This window comes from Ictalurus furcatus, chromosome 8, assembly GCF_023375685.1.
Source record: "Ictalurus furcatus strain D&B chromosome 8, Billie_1.0, whole genome shotgun sequence".
NCBI classification, from domain to species: Eukaryota; Metazoa; Chordata; class Actinopteri; order Siluriformes; family Ictaluridae; genus Ictalurus; species Ictalurus furcatus.
In genome coordinates, this window is record NC_071262.1 from 8,921,632 (window position 1) to 8,946,801 (window position 25,170).

The window sequence follows — 25,170 nt, forward strand, 5'->3', positions numbered from 1 at the left end:
AAAGACTTTTATTGAAGCGACGTACTAAGAAACAAAGACACTAAGACAACTTGACAAAACACTGTGGCATGAAACAAAACACTGAGACATAAACAACATGAGTCTAAGACAACTTGGCATAATACTGTGGCAAAACTAAACATAAACTAACAAGATCAAGAAACATGGAACACAGCGGTCTAAGACAACGAAAGACAAGCACATAGTGCAGACCAGGACTATATATACACATGAGTGCTCATTAACCAAAACGTGAATCAGGTGCAGGTGGTCATGTGACAACTAGAGCAGTGCAGTGGCTGATGGGAAGTGGAGTCCAGAGTTTCTTTATACGTGACAGTTCTGTCTATGCTACGCAGAGCGCATTTTCTAGTAGAAATAATTATTGACAAATGACATGTACATGTACATGACATGATTACCATTACCAGTACTAATTGAGTGTAAATTGATCATTTATGCTGTTGTGGATCTTCAGTGCATACTTATGAAACGCTGATTTTTAGCAGCTAGCAATTTAAGGTAGCAGTTTAAGTGTTACCAGTTTAACACATTGCAACATTGGTAAGTAAGCTAAAAGGATAAAGCCAAATTAAACAGTTATTATTGCCCTCGGTTGCCTCATCAAACTCTGATGGTGGAAAAAGTTAGCTTTTTCACACTCGTTTGAGCATAAAGTAGGCTAATTACTTTATAAATTCCATTCGCTAACCTGTCACTCTTTAAATTCTTTGAACAGGTCGGGATTTGCCAAGTTGGAGGTGTTGGGTCTGTGTAGGTTTAAAACTGTCAGGTATGTAATCGAAACAGTAGCTGCATTTACATAGACAACAATATTCCACTCTTAACCAGATTAAGACCATACTTTGATTAAGAAACTACCATGTGAACAGCAATTTTTACTTACCTTAATTTAATTAAGGTCATACTCGAATTAAGCTCTAATTGAATTAAGACAGGTGGGGTACTCCTGTTTTAGTCGCATTATGGATGTGTATTACAGACATGTAAACACCTTAATCACATTATGAACGTCATGTGAGAGTTTTCACCGCATTCTGCGACAGGACACGATCAAACACGGCAGTTCTCAACATTTTACGGCGAACAAGAGAGTTCGGCTGCGTCCCAAACCGCATACTTACCTACTATAGGCCTGTAGTGGGGAAAAATACATGTATCTCGGCTGCTATATAGATGGTAAGTACGCGGTTTGAGACGCAGCCCACGGCTTCAAGCAGTTGTCTATTAGCACGTATAGCATGACAAATAATTAACTGCACTTAAAGCGTTCGTAAAAAAAATAAAAAATAAATAAAAACACCCAAAACTGTATATGGTACCATAACGAAGACGAACTATATGTTGATACGTGAAATTCTGGAGGGATGTCGGACGGCGTGACGTGGTGACCTAATAACGCAGGCTGTTAATCTAATTATGTTCTAGAACATGTAAAACGCGAACATGACAGGAGTATTCTAAAAGCAACTCATGTAAACACCTTAATCACATTATTATCTTAATCAGAGTAAGGTCAATAATTAGATTACTGCTGTCCATGTAAACGTAGTCAATGAAACAGTGGTGCTTGAAAGTTTGTGAACCCTTTAAAATTATATATTCACATAATTATTTTATATTCACATATCTGAATAAATATGACCCAAAACATCATCAGAATTTCACACAAGTCCTAAAAGTAGAGTAAGAGATCCGAATTAAACAAATGAGACAAAAATATTATACTTGGTCACTTATTTATTGAGGAAAATGATCCAGTATTACATATCTGTGAGTGGCAAAAGTATGTGAACCTCTAGAATTAGCAGTTTAATTTGAATATGAAATTAGAGTCAGGTAATTTCAATCAATGAGATGATGATCAGATGTCAGTGAGCACCCTGTTTTATTTAAAGGACAGGGATCGATCAAAGTCTGATCTTCATAACACATGTTTGTGAGAGTGTTTAATGGCATGAACAAATGAGATTTCTGAGAACTTCAGAAAAAGAGTTGTTGATGCTCATCAGGCTGGAAAAGGTTACAAAATCATCTCAAATGGCAGAAATTCAAGACCAATATAACCCACCCCAGGAGTGATCAACTAACAAAGTTCACTTTAAGAGCAAGACGTGTAATAGTCTGAAAGGTCATAAAGGAGCCAAGGTGACATCTAAGCAACTCTCTCACATTGGCTAATGTTAATGTTCATGAGTCCATCATCAGGAGAACACTGAACAACAGTGGTGTGCATGGCAGGGTTGTAAGGAGAAAGCCACTCCAAAAAGAACATTGCTGCCACACTACAGTTTGTTAAAGCTCACATGGACAAATGGAAGACTATTGGAAAACATCTTGTAGATAGATGAGACCAAAATAGTATTTTTGTTTTAAATGAGAAGTGATATGTTTGGAAAAAGGAAACACTGCATTCCAGTATAATAACCTTATCCCATCTGTGAAACATGCTGGTGGTAGTATCAAGGTTTGGGCCTGTTTTGCTGCATCTTGTCCCAGGATGACTTGCCATCATTGATGGAATAATGAATTCTGAATTATACCAGCGAATTCTAAGGGAAAATGTCAGGACATCAGTCCATGAACTGAATCTCAAGAGACAATGGGGCATGGAGCAAGACAATGATCCTAAACACACATGTCGTTCTACCAAAGAATGGTTAAAGGAGAATAAAGGTAATGTTTTGGAATGGCTAAGTCAAAGTCCTGACCTTAATCCAATAGAAATGTTGTGGAATGTCCTCAAGCAAGCAGTTCATGTGAGGAAACCCACCAACATCCCAGAGTTGGTGTACTCTGGTGTACTGAGGAATGGGCTAAAATTCCCCCAAGTCGATGTGCAGGATTGATAAACAGTTACTGGAAATGTTTAGTTGTAGTTATTGCTGCACGAGGCGGTCACACCAGATACTGAAAGCAAAGGTTCACATACTTTTGCCACTCACAGATATGTAATATTCGATCATTTTCTGCAATAAATAAATGACCAAGTGTAATATTTTTGTCTCATTTGTTTAATTGGGTTCTCTTTATTTACTTTTAGGACTTGTGTGAAAATCTTATTATGTTTTAGGTCATATTAATGCAGAAATATAGAAAATTCTACACAAACTTTCAAGCACCACTGTACATTTTGCTTTGTATGTCTGCTTTGTTGTCAAGCCATGGATGGTTGGCAAGAGCACTTGTATTTGTAATCATGCCTCTTGATTCATCACCATTAAAGCTGCAGTGCATATGAGAAGAAAAATAATGCATGCTCAGTGTGCCTGCAGGGAGTGGAAGCAGAGCGTTTCATACACACTGCCCTGCTGTCACACATCAATACAACTCATTCTTATCAGTACTAATAAAATGAGAAATAGTACCAATTTTAAAAGCAAGGTATTGCGATACATTTCTAGTATTGATATATCATGCAACACTTTAGTCTATACAAAAAGAAATGAAAGCTGGATGACTGTTTCCAGATCTTTAAATGATATGATGCATTTTAGTTTACAATGGTTCAAAGTTTCAAAAATAAATAACAACTCAACTGAGTTTATCTGCTCATCAAACTTTAGAGCAGAATCAAAGACGACACCTAGATTTTTTTTTTTTTTTACAATTTTGTTTAGAAAGCTATGTACAGTTGCAAATAAAATTATTCAACCCCCATTGCAAATCAGGTTTATTGTCAAAATTTACAGCTGTTTGCAATGAACAAATTAAACAAAAGCAATTGAAATAGTTCAACACAATGAATGCTTCAAGTGGTTTCCCCAAATTCAACTGAAAATGCAACTTATAATGATTTCTCCAGTTTTAAAATTATTCAACCCCTGAATAGAGTCCCTCACAACAGGACAAATATGCAAAACAGGTTTTGTTTCAAGCACAGCTGATGCAACTAATTAAGGGCTTCATTAGTTCCACCAGCTGTGCTTGAGCTGGAACACATGAAATACCTGAACTGGCTAGGATTAGAAAATGTATGAAATACCTGGATGGGGCAGAAAAAGGAAGCATCAATGGCTGCAACCAGATTTCTGAGAAGACAGGTTGTGAAAAACCTTTGAGTGACCTCAAAAGACCTGCAGCAAGACTTGGTGGAAATAGGAATTAAGTTTTCAGTGAGCAGAGTAAGGCGTGTTCTAAACGCAGAAGGTTTCCATGCCAGAACTCCCGGATGTACACCACTACTGACCCAAAAGCACAAGAAAATTAATCTCAAAATCATATAAATAAGCCACAGAAGTTTTGGGATTCTGTTCTGTGGAGCGATGAAACAAAACTGGAATTTTTCGGCATGGATCAGCGGTATGTCTGGACGATGAAAAATGAAGAAAGAACAATCTGTCCACAGTCAAGCGTGGTGGTGGCTCGGTGATGCTCTGGGGATGCTTTGCATCCTCTGGCACTGGAAACCTGCAGCGTGTGTAAGGCAAGATAGATTCATTGAAGTATCAGGAATTCCTAGGACAAAACCTCATGCCATCTGTGAAGAAGCTGAAGTTTGGCCGTCACTGGACCTTCCAACAGAACAATGATCCCTAGCATACCTCAAATTCCACCAAGGCTTGGTTGCAGAAGACGTCCTGGAAGATTCTACAGGGCCATCACAGTCACCTGACTTGAACCCCATAGAAAATCTCTGGTGGGATTTCAAGAAGATGGTTGCAGCACGCAAACCCAAGAATATTACTGACCTGGAGGCCATTGCTCATGAGGAATGGGTTAAGATTCCTCAGGAACGCTGCCAGAAGCTATGCATCTTGTTTGCAGCAAGTCATAGCAGCAAAAGAGTGGTCTACTAAGTATTAAAGATGCTTGCCAAGAAGGGGTTGAATAATTTTGAAACTGGAGAAATCATTATAAGTTGCATTTTCAGTTGAATTTGGGGTAAACCCTTGAAACATTCGTTGTGTTCAACTATTTCAATTGCTTTTGTTTGATTTGTTCATTGCATACTGCATTTATCTGTAAATTTTGACAATAAACCTGATTTGCAATGGGGGTTAAATAATTTTGATTGCAACTGTATATTAGCTGATAGCAGCCCCAGATTATTTACTATACCTGTGGGGGAAACAAGATGACCATATATAATTAAAATTTTCAGTCTTATCATGGTTCAACAGCAGAAAGTTCTTTTACATCCAACATTTAATGCCCCTGAGACGGTCAAAAATGAGATGGAGAAAGCCTTTAAATAACCTGGTTTCAGTGGAGATACAACTGTATATCATCTGCATAGCAGTGATAAGAGATGTTTTATTTCGGAAAATGTACAAGGAAAACAAAGTAGGGGCCACAACAGAGCCCTGGGGTACTCCACAGGTAATAGTAGCTGAAGAAGCAGCTTCCAATCATAACTGAGAAAATCCTGTTATTAAGGTAGGAGGCAAACGACTTTAAAGCTGTACCCTGGATGCCTACACCACACCACAGAATTATGTGGTCAACCGTATCAAAAGCTGCATTTAGATCTAGCAGAATTTTAAAAAAGCACACTTTCGAGAAGCAACAGTCAGTAATAAATTACATTGAGGAGGGCAGATTCTGTGCTATGGTGTTGTATAAAAGCTGACTGGAATTTTTCAAAAATGCTGTTCCTGTTTAAAAGTGAAGAAAGCCCGAGAAGATTACCTTCTCTAAAACCTTTCAAAGAAAAGAGTTTAGAGATTGGTCTAAAATTGTTAAAAACTAAAGGACCTAGGCCAGGCTTTTTTAATGAGAGGTTAAAAGAGTACATGTTTGAAACAGGACAGAGCAGAGCCACTGGCTAAGCAGCTGTTTATAAGGGATAAAATACTACGACTGACAGTGTGCAGGGCATTTTTAAGATAACGTGTGCAGACCACATCCCAAAGCACAAGTAGTAAGCCTCATATGCAGGATTAAATATGTCAAGTTGGACATTGACACAGGCTTAAATTGGTATAAGAGGGCAGAACATACTGGCAAATCAGAGGGTTCATGGTTTGCTGGTGAAATAAGTGAACTTATATTGTAAAATTTGGCAGTAGCCTTTGGGATACATGTGAGCACAGGATTTGTTACTGCATTTATAGTATTTAAAAAGAACTTTAGCCCTATGTGAAATTTTACAAATAATGCCAGAGAAATATTTTGCTCTGGCTGCTTTCACAGAATGCGGATAGGTACTTAGACAGTCCCTCAGGATATGATATGCCACTTGTAACTTGTCTTTCTTTCAATTTTGTTCTGCCTTCCTACATTTTTTCATTAGAAATCAAGTGTCGCTGTTTAGCCATGGCTGACCTGTAGTTGTGGGTCTTCTGATTTTGATAGGTACAACAGAGTCAAGGATATCCGTGCAAGTGGAATTAAATAACACAACAAGCTCATTTACACTGATGCATCGAGGTGAATTCTCCATGATGCTAGAAAACTAGCTGAGAATATGCAAGTAGTGTACGGTCCAATTAAGCGTGAGAAGTGTTTTTGCAAATGCAGTTTATGAGGTGGGTCTCTGTTTAAAGAGACAGTTTAAAGAGACAGTCAACTTGGTGCATGTAAATATTCAACCCTCTGTCATTCTGATACATTGAAATAAAACTGCAATGAATCTGTCTCTAATTCAAGCGGTTTAAATTTTTCTCTGAGGTGAACAAAGTAGATGCCCTAACTGACTTGCCAAGAGAAATGTATGTTGTGAAAAACTGAGATCGATCATCTTTAGTCTAGGTGTATGTAAACGTTTGGCTTCAACTATAGCAAGGAGTTACATGTAAAAAGATTACACATTACCAAGTACAAAGTGTTATTTCATTTACTCATTTTGCTCTTAATAAAATATATTTTGTTAAGGCTACATTTTAGGCTTTTCATCCTCACTGTAAGGGTCTTTGTAACAAGCCTTTTCTTCATACCATAGCCTATCAAAGACTCAACCAGGAATGTATGTTAAGTACACAGTAACTTTCATGTCATCTTCCATTACAAAATAAAACGGTATACTATTCAAAGTACTATGACAGCACAGAAGAGAGGTTTACACATCTGTAGGTCCTTAGCAGACTCTCTCTGTACAATACATGGGTTTTAGCGTTTGGTTCTAATCACGGGTTTCCTTCTAACCTGACCACCACACATTGATCACAACTTTTCAATTTCAGCACTGCCATTACTAATACAAGGAACTAAATGTACATGAGGCCATCTACTGGCGGAGTAGGAACAGTACAATCATAAATAGCTGATGTATAGCTCATTGAAGGTGTTGCAGGATTGACAATAAACAACTCCAGCAGTGATGCATGAAGTGAGGTGACTGCTACTTTAGTGTTGAACATGTTGAGCAGTGCAGTGCTGTAGTTTCTATTAGAAAAAATGTGTAATTTGCTTTTGACAAGCATGGCTTTGGTATTTTTGTCCCATCTGTAGGATGAATGGAGGATCCTTAGACTGTGGATTAATCTAGAGGATTTTGAAGTTAAAATATAATTTCAGACAACATTTTATTAGTAGGTCTCAGTCTTGACAGTGGATTGTTTATAGATCAGTTTATAGGTGTCTGCTCTCTCAGTAGTGGTAATACAGGCCATTTAAACAAAAATCACATTTCCTTAAATGGGAAATCTACACTCCCTGTGGTACTGTAATGTGTTTAACTGCTTGGGATGGGAACAGTTGTGTTTTTTTCTTCCATTTCTTTAAAATATTGAGTGAAGTGAAGTGTAATGTACAGCACAAACACACTCTAGGCATCTCCTGTAGTATTCCATGTAGAGTATGTATACAGTATCTCAGGCAACAATATTTTTTTTTCCCAAGGTTTCTTTGCTAACATGGTAACAGGGTTGAAAGTTTTAGCACAGAATTAGCAAGTAATCAAAATGTGGTTAACTAGCATTCACACATTAAGGACTTTATAATGATTTACTTAAAATGTACAGTGCTGTGAAAAAGTATATACTTTTTCCAAAAGATATATTTTGAAAAGTATATCCTGATTTCTTCTGTTTTTGTGTACATCTCATACTAAATAGTTTTAGATCTTCAAACAAAATACAACATAAAACAAAGGCAACATGAGTAAACACACAATACAGTTTTCATAAGCAAAAAAAAGTCATCCAACACCAATCACCAACATGAAAAACTAACTGTCCCCTTAAACTTAAAATCTGGTTGTGCCACCTTTAGCAGCAATAACTGCAACCAAAAGCTTCCGATAATTGGAGATCAAACTTTCACTTACTTTTAGGACTAGGACTTACTCTTATGCTTTGGATCATTGACTTTCTGCATAATCCAGTTGTGCTTACGTTTCAAATTACTGAGTGAAGACCGGACATTCTCCTTTAGGATTTTCTGGTACAGAGAGCAGAATTCATGTTTCCCTTAATTATTACAAGTTGCCCAGGCCCTGAAGCAGCAAAGCATCCCCACACCATCACACTTCCACCACCATGCTTGACCGTAGGTATGATGTTCTTTTTGTGGAATTCTGTGTTTGGTTTACGTCAGATGTAACGGGACGCATGTCTTCCAAACAGTTCCATTTTTGACTCATCAATCCCAAAAGGTTTCAAGATCATCAAGGTGTGTTTCGGCAAAATTCAGACAAGCCTTAATGTTCTTCTGATTTAGCAGTGGTTTTGCTGAGCTCTTGGAGGAATTTTGGAAGGTCGGCCACTTTTGGGAAGGTTCATTACTGTGTCGGGTTTTTCCATTTGTAGATTTCCATTAGTAGTTTTTTTTTATTTGTGGGCTCACACTGTGGTTCTTTGGAGTGCCAGAGCCTTTGAAATTGCTTTGTAACCCTTCCCAGACTGATGTATTTCAATCACCTTCTTCCTCAATATTTCTGGAATTTCTTTCAACTTAGTGTGTGACTGGGTAAGACCTTTTAACCAACTTCATGCTGTTGAAAAAGTTATATTTAAGTGTAGATTTGATTGAACAGGGTTTACAATAATCAGGCCTGGTTGGGTCTAGTCCAGCTGAACCAAATTACAAATGGGGTTTCATAGATTTGGGGAATTAGTAACTATGTTGGAAAATACATTTTCACACAGGCCCAGTTGGTACTGGATAACATTTTTGCTTCAATAAATAATAACATTATCATTTAAAAACAGTATTTTGTGTTTACTCAGATTGCCTTTGTTTTTTGTCTTAGATTTTGTTTTAAATTCTGAAACAATTTAGTATGAGATATACACAAAAACAGAAGAAATCAGGAACTTCTGCAAATACTTTTTCACAGCATTGTATTTTTTAAATTAAAACATTACTTTCAATTTATAATTTGTATAACAGGACTGCACTTTCGACGTGACCATGTCAGTCAATATAACAACATGATTTAAAAAAAAAATAAAGAAATGAGTACGAGAACTTACATTTCTTTTTCTCATTATCTTCAGGAAATTCAGATGATGCAACTTTGTGTTTAAAGTGTAACTTGTGGAGTATTCTACATATTTCATATAGGCGTGTGCTCAGGTAACAGAGACTGAATATTGTGAGACACAAATGAAGTGTACATTTTTCATAACCTATAATGAATGACTCATGGAAAAGGTTGTTTCAAGCATATGATATTAAATGGATTCACACAATGCAAAAACAACAACAACAACAAAAAAAAAACAATTATACAATTTTGATATGTATGTGATTATATTTCAAGGTAAACCTATAGTCTCATAAGACAGACAAAATACATTTTGTTAAGGGATATAGATAGGTTTTATTGTTGTTTTATGTAATTTTTCTGAAATATAGGTTTTTATGGATTGTTATGAAAGACATCTCGCCTATGTTCAAATACCCTTCACCTTCACATAGCCTACATTTATTTTGAAAATGTAACATCAGTGGGTCACAACTTGCACCCCAACCATACGAGCACCCTAATGCTAATGCCCCTACAACCAGAAACGGTTTGAGTTGAAGGGTTTTCTTACAACACAATTCATTTACTTACTGTATAAACCACTACATATTTAATCCCCTCAATAATTGACAGCGAATATTGAGCCCCTGAACCTAAAACACTGGAATTAATTGCAAAGTTATTCTCGAATGCATTCTTTGCTTAATTGCTGCATCTTTCGGCGCCATGTTTGCTCTGAGCCCACGTCAATTTCTCACAAAGTCTGACAACACATCATAACAACGCCGTACTTTTCCACGTGCTGCTTGCCCTGTAATTAGAAACTGAAGTCAGATTACAGCGTTATGCCGAGGAGCGGTTCTCTCACACTGCGCGCTACCACCGAACATGCCCACTCCCGTTACCCGGAAGTAAGCAGAATTCCCAAAGATGGCGGAGCAAGGTCCAATGGCGATAGCTATGCGGCTAAGAAATCAACTACAGAACGTTTATAAACTTGATCCTTTAAGAAATGAGGTGAGTAAAGAGAGCTTATCGAGACACGGCGTAGCTGCTCGTGCAGGGAATTTAGCGGAGTGCTCGTGATACGATATAAATAGGGCTCGTGCAGCCGCGCACTCGCCCGGACTGCGGGGAAGCGACACGGACTGCGCGAGCATGCAGCGGCTTTGCGCAGGCGTGAGTGTGGATGAATCGAATGTGCTGTTGTTCACCATCTCGATGCTTTTTTTTGGCTTTGTTTTCTATGGGGTCCGGGTATTGCTTCGCGCTTTGAGATTTGTAAATAGAGATGAAGTCGGAAAATTTGCCCATATGCCATCCAAATTTCATTGTGAGAGCTCGAGAGAACGTGTCCATCCTCGCGACATGCAAAGATTGTTCTGTTAGCTGGTTAGCACGACTGAACAAGTGCATCCATGAGCGTCAAAGCCGCCTCCTCCTCCTCCTCGTGTGCTGATTTTATACCTATATACGGACTCGGTAGTAAATGTTGCCACAGTATATCACTCGCGTGACAAAATAAACAAGTAAAAATATTTCTGTAGCGCTTATTCTTGCCTCGGAGCTCGTTCATGCTGTAGCTTCACTGAAGACTCTTTACTCCGCTGCTTTACGAGACCGCGGAGGCTGCGCGATGTTCAAGCCTTCAACACACAACCATTATTTCATTTCGTTACATTGTAAACCACCTTTATAATCTGCGCTAGGCTAAATACTGGTACTGTATTACATTTTTATGCCGAAATTGTGCTTGATATTGGTGTTTAGTCATACTTTTTCCCCTGCAGTCCTCAGATGGCCCGCGCTCCACGTGGAAATCTGTTTTGTTTGGTTTTAGTCCATGGTGGTTTTGCACGCCACAGTGTTGCCAGCTCTTCAGGGGAAAGTCTCAAATGTACGATCAGAAAGTCGTTAGAAGTCGCTAGATGACGTAATAGGCGGATTTGCATCCAAACGTGTTACAATAAGAACGAAGATTTTCAGAAGACAATTGAAATAAAATGGAAAATAATAGATTATAATTTTTCATATTGAACAACTTTGGTCTCATATTGAACAAATTTCTGGATGCAGAAGCAGTGGTAGTGAATAGTCAGGAAACAGACAGCCGTATGTTGCTATGCAACGCACAGACTGACATCCCATAGTAAATGTAATAATGGTTTCAATGTAATGAAGACAGACAAGTGGAGTGAGACAAACAGTGAAACGTCCCAGTGCTATTATACTAAATATAAGCACTCTTGAAACACCGTTTATCCAATCAAATTAGTGGAACTAACTGTCGCATAAGTAAGGATAATTAACGACAGGTGGTCAAAACCTGCTTGGAGCTACTTTAGCTGTGTATTAACTGAAAAATAATTGCACACCTTAGAACGTCTGTCAGCCAATCGGAATCGAGTATTAAACAGCGCCGTGGTAATATTCCATTTAAATACTTGGAAATATAACCAAAGAAGATGGTTTAAAAGGACGATCAGAGAAGTGTGCAGGTGGGACAAGCAATGATGATCAGGAAGTCGTCATTGGGAACAATGATGATCTGATTGGTTGTTGGGGACATCGGCTCACTCAAACGCAACTGGGTCAGGTGTTGCATACTGGTGGTGAGTCGACGGAGCTTGCAGTCTTAACTCGTATAACCAGCAGTTATGGTGTGAGCTGGAGAGCCATATCGAGTGCAGAACAGTAGCTGATGTCTGCTCAGAAAATCACTAGATTTGTTGTTGGTTCTTTTTAAAAAATAAAGCAAATAACAGGTCTAAAAATCTTGGCAACTCTGTTTGCACTTTTGTCTTTTGTGGTCAAATCCTTCTCACACACAGTATATTAATATATGAGATATGTTTCCTTATTATCTCGTTTGATTTAACAGGAAGAAGTGAAGATAAAAATCAAGGACCTGAATGAACACATTGTGTGCTACCTGTGTGCGGGATATTTCATTGATGCCACAACTATTACTGAGTGTCTTCATACCTGTAAGTTCCGTGCACCCCTTTGGGGGCAACACTTGTAGAAATATCAGAAAAGTAATTGTTTTGAACACGTTCTACTAGTACTTTAGAATCTTGCTTGGCTTGAGGACATATTGCGATCAGATCTCTCTGGACATACCCCTATTCCTACATAAGGGCATGCTGATGTTGCTGGCCATTGATGGTCACGTCATCTTATTTCACAGGTTTCGAACCCTGGTTTCCTTACTCTAACATAGCCATTTCAACTCAGGAATGGCTGTTAATTGGCTGATTAGTCGTGTCTGGTGTCTTTGGAGCAGGGAAATCTAAAATGTGCAGGCTGGGGGTACTTCAGGATGAAGGTTGGGAAACTGTGTCTTGTTAATCATATAGGGCATCCCACATGTTCTCTGTGGTGGTAAAGGTTGGCAGAAGAAGGCCAAATCTTGCTGGTCATCTGTCCTGCCAGTCAAACTCATTGATTATAGTATTTTTAGAGTGTCCTGCATTGTTGGCTGTTCAATCTAGCAAATCAGAAGGAGATAAGAAACTGACACAAGCATAACAAGAAAACAATACTCCAACATCTACCACACTACAAGCTTTCTTCCACACGTTCCAGACTATTTCCTGCTCCTGGCATTGCGATTCATTTTCTTTCAAAGTGGCAGTGGATAAACAGTGAGTGGAAACATACATTCAGACACTTTTTTGTTTTGTTTTGTTATTTAATCTACTTCCTGTGCATATATCCACATCAAATTTTACACATCATGTCATTTGACTTTGTAATTTAAAAAAAAGTTTTAATAAATACATAAATTCATAGAGGGAAAAAATGGTGGACGCAATATTAAATATATTTGTAAAGGTTATATAAAAATAAATCAAATTCTAGGCAAATTACACCTGCTATCATTAAAAAAAAAACATTTGCCATTGTTTGCAAAGGTCTCACAGCAATTAGTAGTCATGGTGTAGGTGAAGGAAACCCTTAGTAAAACCTTAAACATCCCTTTTACTACAATTAGTTGAATAATTAATGGAACCACAGCTAATCATTCCCTGACAGGTGCGCCCCGCAAGATTCACAACACACTCTCAGACTAACAATTAGGAGCGTAAGAGAGAAGCTAGCAGAACGATGAGTGATAAAACGGCACCACAATCCTCCCCTTTTCTACACCCCGCGCTGAAAATGGAGCACAGAGATGTGTGTCTAAAAGGATTTAAACAAAGCAGAACTCTCTTGGTAGAAGATACTCTGGTCAGAGGAAACAAAAATAGAGCTCTCTGGGGAATAATTCATGTCTGGAGAAAGATGGGTTGTGTGTATGATCCACAGATCACCATACCCACAGGGATGCACTGAGTGGGAGCATCATGATATGGAGCTGCTTTTCTGTACTGGGGCATTACATGTCATCAAAGGAAACATGAATTGAGTGATGCGCTGGGACATATTAGAGGATAATTTAATCTCATCGATCAAGAATGGGGAGAGGATTGAGAAAAAACAATGACCCCAAACATACAGCCAAAATAACGTGAACAGGCCATGCATGGCCTGTTCAAAAAGCTATGTTGTACTTCTCAGAGAAATCTTGAAGTTGTATATACCAACAGCAGCTTTGCAACAAAGTACTGTTTGTCATTTGTGGTGTCCAAATACTTTTTTCCCCTATCAATTTTATTTTCTAAACATATCTTTTATGCTTACGAATATGTACTTTCATGTTTATAACTACAAAGTCAAAAGGATGTGTGTAAATGTAGTTGAAGTGGATTTATACACTAGATGTATATTAATAGCAAAACCAAAAGTGCCTGAATACTTATTTCCCTTTATTGTTTGTGGCTTAAGCATAAACCTTAAATAACCAAAAAGAAAATGTTAAATAACCCATAACTACACATCTTACGGGGCATTCCTTTTTTATTATTTATAATAATAATAATAATAATAATAATAATAATAATAAACATGATGGGGTGTGTTATAGGAAAATAATGAACAGTGTTGTGATGTGATGCATTACCACCTTGAAGTTGATTCTTTTCTAATAACATCATGTCCAAAATTGTTTTATTTCTCTTACAGTTGTGCCCAAAAGTTTGCATACCCCTTGAAGAATCTGCTCAATCTGAATACAGTTAACAAAATAAGAGGGATCATAAACTTCCCATGTTTTTCATTTAGTACGGTCCTGAATAAGCTGCTTCACATAACAGATGTTTACATATAGTCCAAGACAAGATAATAGCTGAATTTATAAAAATTACCCAGTTAAATAAATGTCTCCTTACAGTAAACGCAACTTTCATATGTTTTTCTTTGTTGTATAATTCGTGTTTAATCAGTTGCAAGGTTTGGGAGTGTCCACTATATAATACTCACAACCAGCACAATAATATAAACCTGTGATTTGAATTTCAGTCGGCTGAACCAGATTCTCAAATCAAATTTGAGAATTCAGCGGCTTTGTAGTATAAATGTGATTTATGGCACTTTTATCTAAGATGCCTTATTGTTCTGCCAAATGTAAAATTTTAAAATTCTTTTCTTTCCTTTCTAGTCTGCAAGAGTTGCATTGTGAAATACCTCCAGACCAGCAAATATTGTCCTATGTGTAACATCAAAATTCATGAAACACAGCCCTTGCTAAATCTTAAGCTGGACAGAGTAATGCAAGACATAGTTTACAAACTTGTTCCAGGTCTACAGGAGAGTAAGTACCCCCTGATCTGCATTAGAACAACATTAGTTTTGCAATACTGAATGCCTAATTTTTTTTTTTTTTCCTTGTTTCTCAGGTGAAGACAAAAGAATCAGGGAATTTTATCAGTCAAGAGGTCTTGAGCGCATCATACAACCGTTAGGGGATGGTAAGAACTTGTGAAAACACAACAGGTTTTTCCGACTCGAAATGATGCAATGTGGCTGGCATGGCCTGATAATTGGGCTTATTTATTTACTGTTTTATGGCTGATTTATATCTTCTTTTCCTTCAGCTGAAGTGTGCCCTTTGCCTGATAGAGGTTTTCACTTTCATATCTTACATTGACTACGTATACATGGACAACAATCTAATTATTGACCCTATTCTGAAAAAGACAATATTCTGAATAAGACAGAACATGAGTTGCTTTTAGAGTACCCCTTTCATGTTCCGTTTTACATGTTATACAACATAGATCGATTAACGGCACACGTCATTACGTCCCCACGCCACACCGTCTGACGTTCCCTCCAGAATTTCTCTTATCAACATAAAGTTCGTCTTCGTTATGGAATCATATACAGTTATGGGTGTTTCATTTTAAATTTTATGAAAGCTTCAAGTGCAGTTAATTATTTGTCATGCTATACATGCAAATAGACGACTGCCGAAACTGCATACTTGCCATGTATACATGTATTTCACCTATTATATAGTAGGTAAGTACGCAGTTTCGGACGCAGCCGTGCTCTCGTTTGCTGTCAAACGGTTGAGCACTGCCGTGTGTGTATGTGTCCTGTCACAAAATGCGTCCATAACTCCCACACGACGTTAATTGTGTTATTAAGGTGTGTACATGTCTATAATATACTTCGATAATGCGACTAAAATAGGAATACTCCACACGTTTTAATTCGATTTGTGTTTATTTCGAGTATGACTTTAGCTGGATTAAGGTAATCGGTAATCGTTGTTTACATGGTAGTTTCTTAATCGGAGTATTGTCTAAATCGGGTTAATATCGGAATATTGTTGTCTGTGTAAACGGTTACGAACCTAACTTTGGCATAATGATGATCTGATTTGCATCACTGTATTTCATGTTATGCATTTTTATGAACTATTCTGTGAGCCAAAGAAAACCACTTACAGTATGTGTAGTTTGGAAAATCTATAGTTTGTAAATGCAGAAAGTAATTGGATGAAATTTGGGAAACCTTTTAAAATAAACAATATTTTCTTTGGTCCAAAATAAATACAATTCAACCCGTTCGACAGCTTGAAGCTGTTCTTTAGCAGAGGTTGTGTTCTGGTGCTAATGATGCTCAGAATGTTGCTAATATTACAATAAAATTCATTTAAAGGTGCAATTGGTAAGATTGGTCCTCATTTTTTATTTTATTATTGTTATTTTTTTTTTTTAGATTAGCTCTGTAACAATTAGGTGGGTTCGACTTTTGACCCCACCTATTGATTTGATTACCGCGCATGTTCATGAAGCTCTGCCACCAGGATGTTAGGTAGTTCATATAGTGGCTATAAAATGACTGACAGGAAGCACATCCAAACACAAACAACCATTTGGGACCAGAAGTCAGTTTTCCAAACAGGTTTTCTCAGCGACTTAATAAACTTTTGTTAAGGCCATGGCTTAATCTTTTTTTTTTGTAAAGTATATTCTGCATATCTTTCAGGTTATTTGTACAAGTGCTGAATAAAACAAATAGACTATTCCACCTTTAAACTGAACTTTCTACATTTAAAAAAAAATTGTTTTGCAGTGCCAAGGCAGCATAAGATTCAATTTTAAATATCACCTACAAATTCTGTATAAAACTTCGCAAATAATGACCTTCAACGATGACTAATTTTTGCTGTATTTGTTCCTTATAGACTCGTTGCCAGATAATACAGGATTACCGTACACCAGCTTTGATCACTCTAAAGCCCATTTCTACAGATATGATGAACAAGTCTCGCTATGTCTAGAGAAACAAAGGTAAGTCACAGTTTTAGTCTTGTTAAGGGAAAAAAATGTACAAGAAGAGACTGATGTTTGTGTGAATTCACAATTAAGCTGTTGTTGTGTTTGTTTATTCTGAACATTCTGTGACAGGTTGCAAAATCAGTAAGAAAATTCAGTTGCAAAATCACATGCTAGACAGTGGATGCACTATACACCTGCATGGGATTGCAAGAGGAGTAAACCATTTTATAGAAGCAGTGTTTCTAATGTTAGGAATGTGATGTTTGAGCTTGTACTGGCATAAATAAATCCGTCCGTATAGGATTTTGCGGAGTTTTTTGTGATTGTTGTAGCTGAAAATGCTGTGCTCATCTTCGATGAACGTGAATCGAAGAGGGCTTTGGCTGAATGCTAATTTTAATGTCGTCACCTGACGCATCAGTTTATTGTAATGTGACCAGAAGTCAGGATAAGAACACCTGCCAAATGACAATTGCTTAATTAATTACTAATGTTAACAAATGAAAGCACAAAAGTATAGCTTTAAGGATATTTTTGTTAGCTTGAATTACTGATTGTCCCATCCACAACCCTAGATTTCAAGGTTGATGCATGGATGATTGTGTGAACCAACTGAAATGAGAATTCAGTATGAACTAAGAAATACAAATTCCTTACAACCTTAGTCTTATTAATGACATGGTGTTCCTAGGTACAGTTAAGTGCTGCCAAAAAAAAACCCTGTAAATAACGTAAAATTTCCTTCCAATAACTTCACACCCTCAAACCACCACCACCCTCCGGAACCCAGACAGCACCTTAGCCCTCTGAAAAACTGGGGAAAACCCCAATATTTAAATGCCGGTGATGTTACTGGTAAAACCATTACATTTCCATTTCAAAAGACTGAAATCTTTTTTCTTACAGGTGTCTGCAGCTATCATGTGGTTTTAATCAAGTTTTAATAATTTTTTTATTACCACAATTGTTATATATATATATATATATATATATATATATATATATATATAAAATTACTTTATTTATTAAAAAAAAATTTACTTTTAAAATTTAGATTTCCAGGAATTCAGACAAATAAATGTTCACTTGAAATGCCCCTGTGACTAAAGTCTTGACAGCTGTTCGAACAGCAAGTGTAGCAGGATAACAATGATGACAACATCGTGCACCTGTTGTTGTTGTTTTTTTTTTTTGTTTTTTTTTGGAAGGATGCCAGTTTGTTTTGAGTTGGTCTTTTGCACCTTAAAAAACTGATGAAGAGGAACTCATTCATGAGGCAAATAAAAGGACACCAAGATAAAGGAGGAAAGTGCTCCCATATGCAAGCTTTCTTAAAAAAAACCTGTAAATCAAGTCTATCTCTTGCAAATATGCAGAGTAGAACGAACACGTTTCATGTTACAATGTATGGCTCCTCGTACGTGTATGTTAAAAATGGTTAATACATCATATAGAAAACAATCTTTTAAGATTTATGAGTCAGAAATGAAAATACGTGTGTGTATTGGCATATATGAAGGAAGAGGAATATATGAAATGTACATGGTATGTGAATGTGTGTTTGATATATCAATCAAAACATATAAGCTCATGATCATATACGAGTTTGACAGATCTTTCTCCAATGGGCAGGAAGTTGAGTTTAAGTGAATACCATCTTGTCACTCATTGCTAACTGGATAATTAAGTCCTAAATTGCAGATACGGAGCTGACTTATACTGTAACTATAGTGATGACTAATAAGAGAATGTGGCAATGTTTTCATTTCCTAATTACTATTAAATGGCTTAAATTAATCTGTTTTTGCCATTGAAGTGTTGAGATAACAGATGAATTGTCTGTAGTTTCAACACACAACTTTGCATTGGGAGAATATATATTCGATTGCTTTACTATGAGAACAAGATTATTTTAAATCCAATTTACACCAGATGTGGTGTGTGCACTGTGAGCACACCACTTCTAATATGCTCCCATGTTCATCAACTTAGGCACAAAGCATTATTTTCTTACTAAAGGTACTTTAAAATTTTATATTTATGCTATATTATGCTCAGAATCTAAACAGTTAATAGCTATATTTCAGCTTGTACTGCAGCAACTTTGTGAAGGTTCTAACTGCCATTGACCTTTTGGGTTCACGTTTCAATGAATTAACTTTTATTTAATCACATACACTGGCAGAACATAATAAATTCATAATAATCTGATTGTCAGTATGGTCAGAATGCTATTCATTAACTAAACAACTATTTGCTCCAATCCACTCCAAAAGTGTTCCAAAAGTGCCTTCTATATTTCTTCTAATTGGATGTTTCACTTTATGCATCACTCTGCCCATTTTGGTTTGCCACGTAAAATGCCACGATACTTTTTTAGGAATAAAACTTTTGGCCATGCTGTGTCTGAAATGTCGCAGCAGTATCATTTGCAATCGTGCGCATATACTGAATATACTGAATTTCATTTATATTTTATATATCACATAACAGCAAATATTGCAGCCCTGCTTTGCACTCTTTAATTTCTTAGATTTGTTGGCCCTGTAAAATCTTCTAATTAATCTTTTGTAGTTCAAAATCACTGTATGTAACAGACGTTGCATGTGACCACAGCCTGACTTTATTTAAGCCACGTTAGATACTAACATTAGTTCAGTTGGAATATTTTTATTTAATGTCAACTAACTAGCTCGACCTTATGGATGGCTTGCAACTTGCTTATCCGAGTCGATGGTTGTAACTACCTTCTCGAGTTGATGGTACAGAGAAATACAGTTGTGCCCAAAAGTTTGCATAGCCCTTGCAGAATCTGATAAATCTTAATACTGTTAACAAAATAAGAGGGGTAATTTTTATCAATTCAGCTATTATCTTGTCTTGTGGACTACGTAAACATCTGTTATGTGAAATAGCTTATTCAGGACAGTACTAAATAAAAAAACATGGGATTTTTATGATCCCTCTTATTTTGTTACAGTATTCAGATTTAGTAGATTCTACAAGGGGTATGCAAACTTATGGGTACAACTGTATCTCTGTCACCTTTCTACATTCATTCAGCTTAAGGCACTTGGCAAAAACACTTTCTGTACATCCCTCTAGTTTATGTGCTGTATATTTGTTTACATCATTATTACACTTTTTGGAGGACCTTGTCATTTGAGATGCATTTAATCTTGAGTAATTTGTTCTTTGTCATTGCAGCTCATCATTATCTGGAAAAGACAAAAATAAATTAACTTTACAGGTAAGGCATGATGAACAGACTAGAAATATGTCTGTCTTTTTTTTGTTGTTGTTAATGTTTAGATTAAAAAATTTGTGATAAGGCAGCATGATATAAATTTGTGTTGAATGTACTGTACATGTATGAATGTACATCTAGGGCTGTAGTTACAAAAAGGAAATCATACAGTATAATGCCACTAAATGATCCTAGTTAAGTTTCTTCTTAAAACCTGTTCATGATCCTGCTGAAAAACGTTTTACCTGAGGAATTCCTAAGCCAAGAGGAAGGCTGAAGCTGAATGTTGTGGTTAAAGATGATTGAGCAATATCATAGCAAATTCCCAATATTGCATTTCAAGTCACTGGTTTCCTGTATGAAATTATAACTGAATGCATAAGGCATAACTAAATTTGCTCACATGGGCAAGTAGTGGACTTTTCGAGCTACAGTGATACTGCAATACTTTTTGAAGTATGTAAGGTTACCATCTCCCTCACGGCTCCACAATCCTTGCAATACCCCCACCATTGAGATGATACATTTTTAAAAGCTTCTTGTTGTTATGAATTTCACACATTATCTTGATTGTGCTATTAAATACAGGCCAGCAACCATTTAGGATTGTTCCTGGTTCAGTGTTCATGAAATGGGAGTCCTCTGGACTAGTGCTGTTGACAGGTTTTGGACCTGTAGTTAATGCTAAAATGCTTTATTTATTTTGGGCTGAAACAAATAGTCTTATCCGGATTAACACGCCCACTTCTGGCACATCTGACAGTTAGGAGATACTTTTAGCTTGGAGACTTTTTGTAAATATAGCCCATGGTAAACATATGCACTGTGGTTGTGAATTGTCCTCTCTGATCTCCGCAGCAGAAGTTTGTGCGCTGCTCAGTCCGAGCCGAGGTCAGACACCTGAGGAAAGTTTTGTGCCATCGACTCAATGTGGAGAGGCACCAGGTCCGTTTTTTTAATTCGTTCTCCTTATTCAAATAACCTTGTTATATTATATAATATTATAATAATTAAAGATGCACCAATGTATTGGCCGATAAAGGTGATTTTCACACCATCGGCCGATTAGTTTAAAACCTCCGATGATCAGGGCCGATTATATCCTGTCAATCAAAAGAGGGAGGGAAAACACATTGATTCCGTGCTGTGTGTCAAGATGTCTCTTGTGTGGAATGATGACAAAACTGCAGTTTGTAAGCTCTGCACTGCTAAAATTTTACACTAGACGCTGCAGAAGTGAAGTGCGAGTTTCGGCGTAGAGTCATTTTTTTTTTTTTTTGCCTCGCTGCTCGAGCTGAATTAAAGCGCCAGTACATGGTTGAAAGATTTAAATAAAAAGGAGGTGACAAAAAAGTACAGAGAAATTGCACAGAGAAATATATTTGTAGAGTAGTACATTTCATATCCAGTTAATGTTAATATATAAAAAAGTTTATATTATATATTACCAGTTTGATGTTCAGTGATGAAGTAGAAATGCTTTTGTTTGTGTTGAGTGAATGTGAGACTAACAGGAGGTTTTTTTAGAATTCAGTCAATGTTAATATGAATTAATAACATTCAATAAGTTACGAAATCTTACTTTAATCTTCAGAATTTAGTTCGTGTGTTAATGTTAATTTGAGTAATGTGTTTTCTGTTTGAGACCAGTTAATGTGAAACAACTTGTTGAAATGGAGAGAATAAAGTTTTTATTTGCATTTCTTTCAGAATTGTGGAATTAATTATTATTAATTTAAAAGAAGGCATAAAAGGCAGAACTATCAGTATCGGTTATCGGTATCGGGCAGTATCACTCTGAATAATCGGTTCTCGGTTTCGGCTGAGAAATTTAGTATCGGTGCATCTATAATAATAATAATAATAATAATAATAATAATATTTTAATATCTCTGTTGGAACTGTCTCTGTATCTTGCTGGCAATTTCAGAACGGGAAATTCAATGTAACCTGCTCAAAAATTGAATGTGCCATAATGTGTTTCTTGGTACTAGGGAAGTAGCAGTGGTGTAGCATTGATGATAATCAGGTGACGCTTAAGATGGATCAAGCAGCACACGTTTGTTTCCTTACCACTCAACTGGAAATGAACACCATGTCTTCTTGGAGATGGTTGGCTTCAGTAGTTGATGGATACGTAATGATAGAAAAAATGAAGTTGTACAATACAAAGAAGTACAATTAACAGGAAAATCTCTCATACAGCAAATATGGGTCCTTTTACACACCTGTCCAACATTTGATTTTGGAACTGTAATGCCGATCAAACGGTAACAATTTAGCACTTTATTTCTCCTTTAATATTTAACTGTCCTGTAAATGTTTTCATGAGACAGCAGAGGAAAGGGACATGAAGTAATAATAATTTATGCATATTAAATTCTCAAAAATAACTAACACATGAGGTATGAAATACACATATCCTCAAGCAGAGCTAACCAGAGAACCTCAGAACAACTACTCTAATACTACAGTGCTATCAATTCATAAATGTTGATTCTACTACTCGCTGGGAAGTCTAAATCAAGGCTTCTATTTTGCAACCAGGGACCCCTTTAGTGAAGATTTATTTTATGAACATAATACAACTATTGAGATGTTATTCTCATTTTTCAAATGTGCACAATAATAGTTTGTCTATTTGTTAGAGCCATAGAGCTTTTTATTACTGAACTTTCCCAATCAGTTCAAGTGACCAAATGGACTAATAACTATGAGAACTCCAATAATTAATATACCAACTTTGAGTATTTATATTGCTAAACCATTGTACCATAATTTGAGAGCCATGGGTCTAAGAACCTTTTTCTCAGCAGTAATTAAGACCCTTGTTGAACCCAGCCCATGTTATGTTCCAGGTTGAAAGAAAACCTTTCTTTGTTCTGTCTTCTGCTCTTATTGTGTTAGGTCCAGATGCTTTTTAATAATGAATCTCTACCAGATCACATGACCATGAAGCGTCTCTGGCTGTCACACTGGTTTGGAAAGGTACTGCCATCTAAATCCGAGTTCTCTTACAGTTGCTGTGCAATAGCTTGTTGTTCACATGCTACGTTTATTTCTTAGGCATTTTAATTTACAAATTGTCACTTCTCACTCATGGTTTATTTATACAATATTCAGAGTGAGAGGTTGTTTTGGTTAATATAAAAAATTTGTTTCCCTGGTACATGGTAGAAAACAGTGATCTTAGATAAATTTTATGCCAAATTCACATGGGGGGGATTCAAGGAATTTGTTGAACAATCATAGTTTTATGTCTGGAAAGGCCAACCTGACATCCTGACATATGTCTTTGTGAATCTTGAGTATAGAGCTCAAAGAGCTAATGACATGCCTCATATACTTTTAATGATGTGAACAATGTAGTTTCTAGTGGATTAAGGCTTATGTTAGCTTTTCTTGTGCACCATATTCTAAAAATATCTTTTTTGCTTGCCCTTTAGGCTCAACCACTGGTTCTTCACTATGCCATCAAGGACAAGAGAGTAAGATAGGATAGTAAAATAGTATCTACTGGTGTAAATATTTTGTATTTCACATATTCTATTTTAATAGTTTTTTCTCTGCATATATACTTATTTTTGTTTTGTATTTTTGAAAAAAATAAATAAATGTAAGTGTAAAAAAAATATATATATTGCTGTCTAAAGACTTTCTATCCTTTTTAAATGATCCATTAATTTATCAACGTGTAACATTTCCCTGGTCCTAACGCAAAGTAGTAGCCGGTGACCAAATATGAGGCGCTGCAATTCTGAAAGTGAACACACGGGGGCGGCATTGCCACGTGATACAGAAGCGCGACGCAGCAATGGCACACATTTCCATTACATAAAAGGTTAATTATAGTCTAGGCAGAGTTTGATTTGTGATGGCACGTTAGACAGACCTTTTTTGTAGTGTTTAAGACTATTAATATAAAACATCTTATGTAGAATGGCTTTATATGGCTATCCTGTGAGCCGCTATAAAGCTAAGCCCATAAGTCTTTAAAATGCAGCTGACCTACCGATAAATAAATAAGTAAATAAATACTGTTCACATGGTTGCTATTGCTAACCGCATATAGTCATTTCTAACCGCGGTCTTTTTCCTCTCAAAAATTACTGATTCATAATGTTATTCAGTCTGATAAATCTGAGGAAATTACGGACTGATTTTATTTTTAATGATTTTGATTTTAGTTTGTTTGTTTATTTTATAAATCTATAGGGAATATAGACGCGAGACTATACTTTATTCTAGGAAATATAGACGCGAGACTATAACACTATAATTCTTTAGTTTTGATGGCTAATTTACAATATAATATATAATTTATTTCAATTCAACCTCCAGCAGTATTTCTGCTTCTTAAATGTTTTGTAACGTAAATTCATTATTTTTTTTAGTAATAATAATAAGAATGTTTAATGTAAATTATTATTATTTTCTTTAATAGCCTATCTGTTCAAATGCGTTCATTATGGCTGAACAAAATCTAGAGTATAAACGTTATGGTCTGCCGTAGAATAGTTTATGCGGACATGCCCCGTTAATTTCCAAAGCAATACTACAGCCCATTATGCGTACATGATCTAATGGCGATATTGATGTACCGAATGGTTAATAGCCGTTTTTCTCCTCGAAAGAGTTGCACTGAAATCAGATCTCTATATACACACAGCAGCATGACAGAGTTGAGGTATTTTGCGGGAAAGTTTGCGCCCCTGATTACGTGCGTTGGCAATTCAAAGCTCTTCTAGGAAATACATTAAATGACTATCTATAATATACGCAGAGCTACTGAGAGATATTGCAAAAGAAGAACCAGAGCTGTTAGGTTTTACTGTTACTTTCCCCGCGGTGCGGAGTCGTTTCTGGCCGCCCTGCTC

At 36.5% G+C, this 25,170-nt stretch overlaps 1 protein-coding gene across 3 annotated transcripts; it reads left to right on the forward strand.

Moving 5' to 3' along the window:
* Window positions 1-10,156: 10,156 nt before the first annotated feature.
* Window positions 10,157-23,897, forward strand: pcgf1 (polycomb group ring finger 1). 3 transcript variants are annotated; one of them, XR_008386624.1, is made up of 9 exons: window positions 10,157-10,390; window positions 12,255-12,360; window positions 14,916-15,068; window positions 15,154-15,225; window positions 16,953-17,058; window positions 20,254-20,296; window positions 21,152-21,238; window positions 22,288-23,281; window positions 23,740-23,801. XR_008386624.1 is itself a non-coding variant. In XM_053631571.1 (9 exons), exons 1-9 carry the CDS (start codon window positions 10,304-10,306, stop codon window positions 23,788-23,790), a joined length of 786 nt encoding a protein of 261 aa, XP_053487546.1. In that variant the 5' UTR covers window positions 10,157-10,303; the 3' UTR covers window positions 23,791-23,897. The 3 variants fall into 3 exon arrangements, 2 of the variants coding, with proteins under 2 accessions (XP_053487546.1, XP_053487545.1); XM_053631571.1 differs by having other exon boundaries at window positions 23,201-23,281; window positions 23,740-23,897; XM_053631570.1 differs by having other exon boundaries at window positions 21,155-21,238; window positions 23,201-23,281; window positions 23,740-23,897.
* Window positions 23,898-25,170: the final 1,273 nt, after the last annotated feature.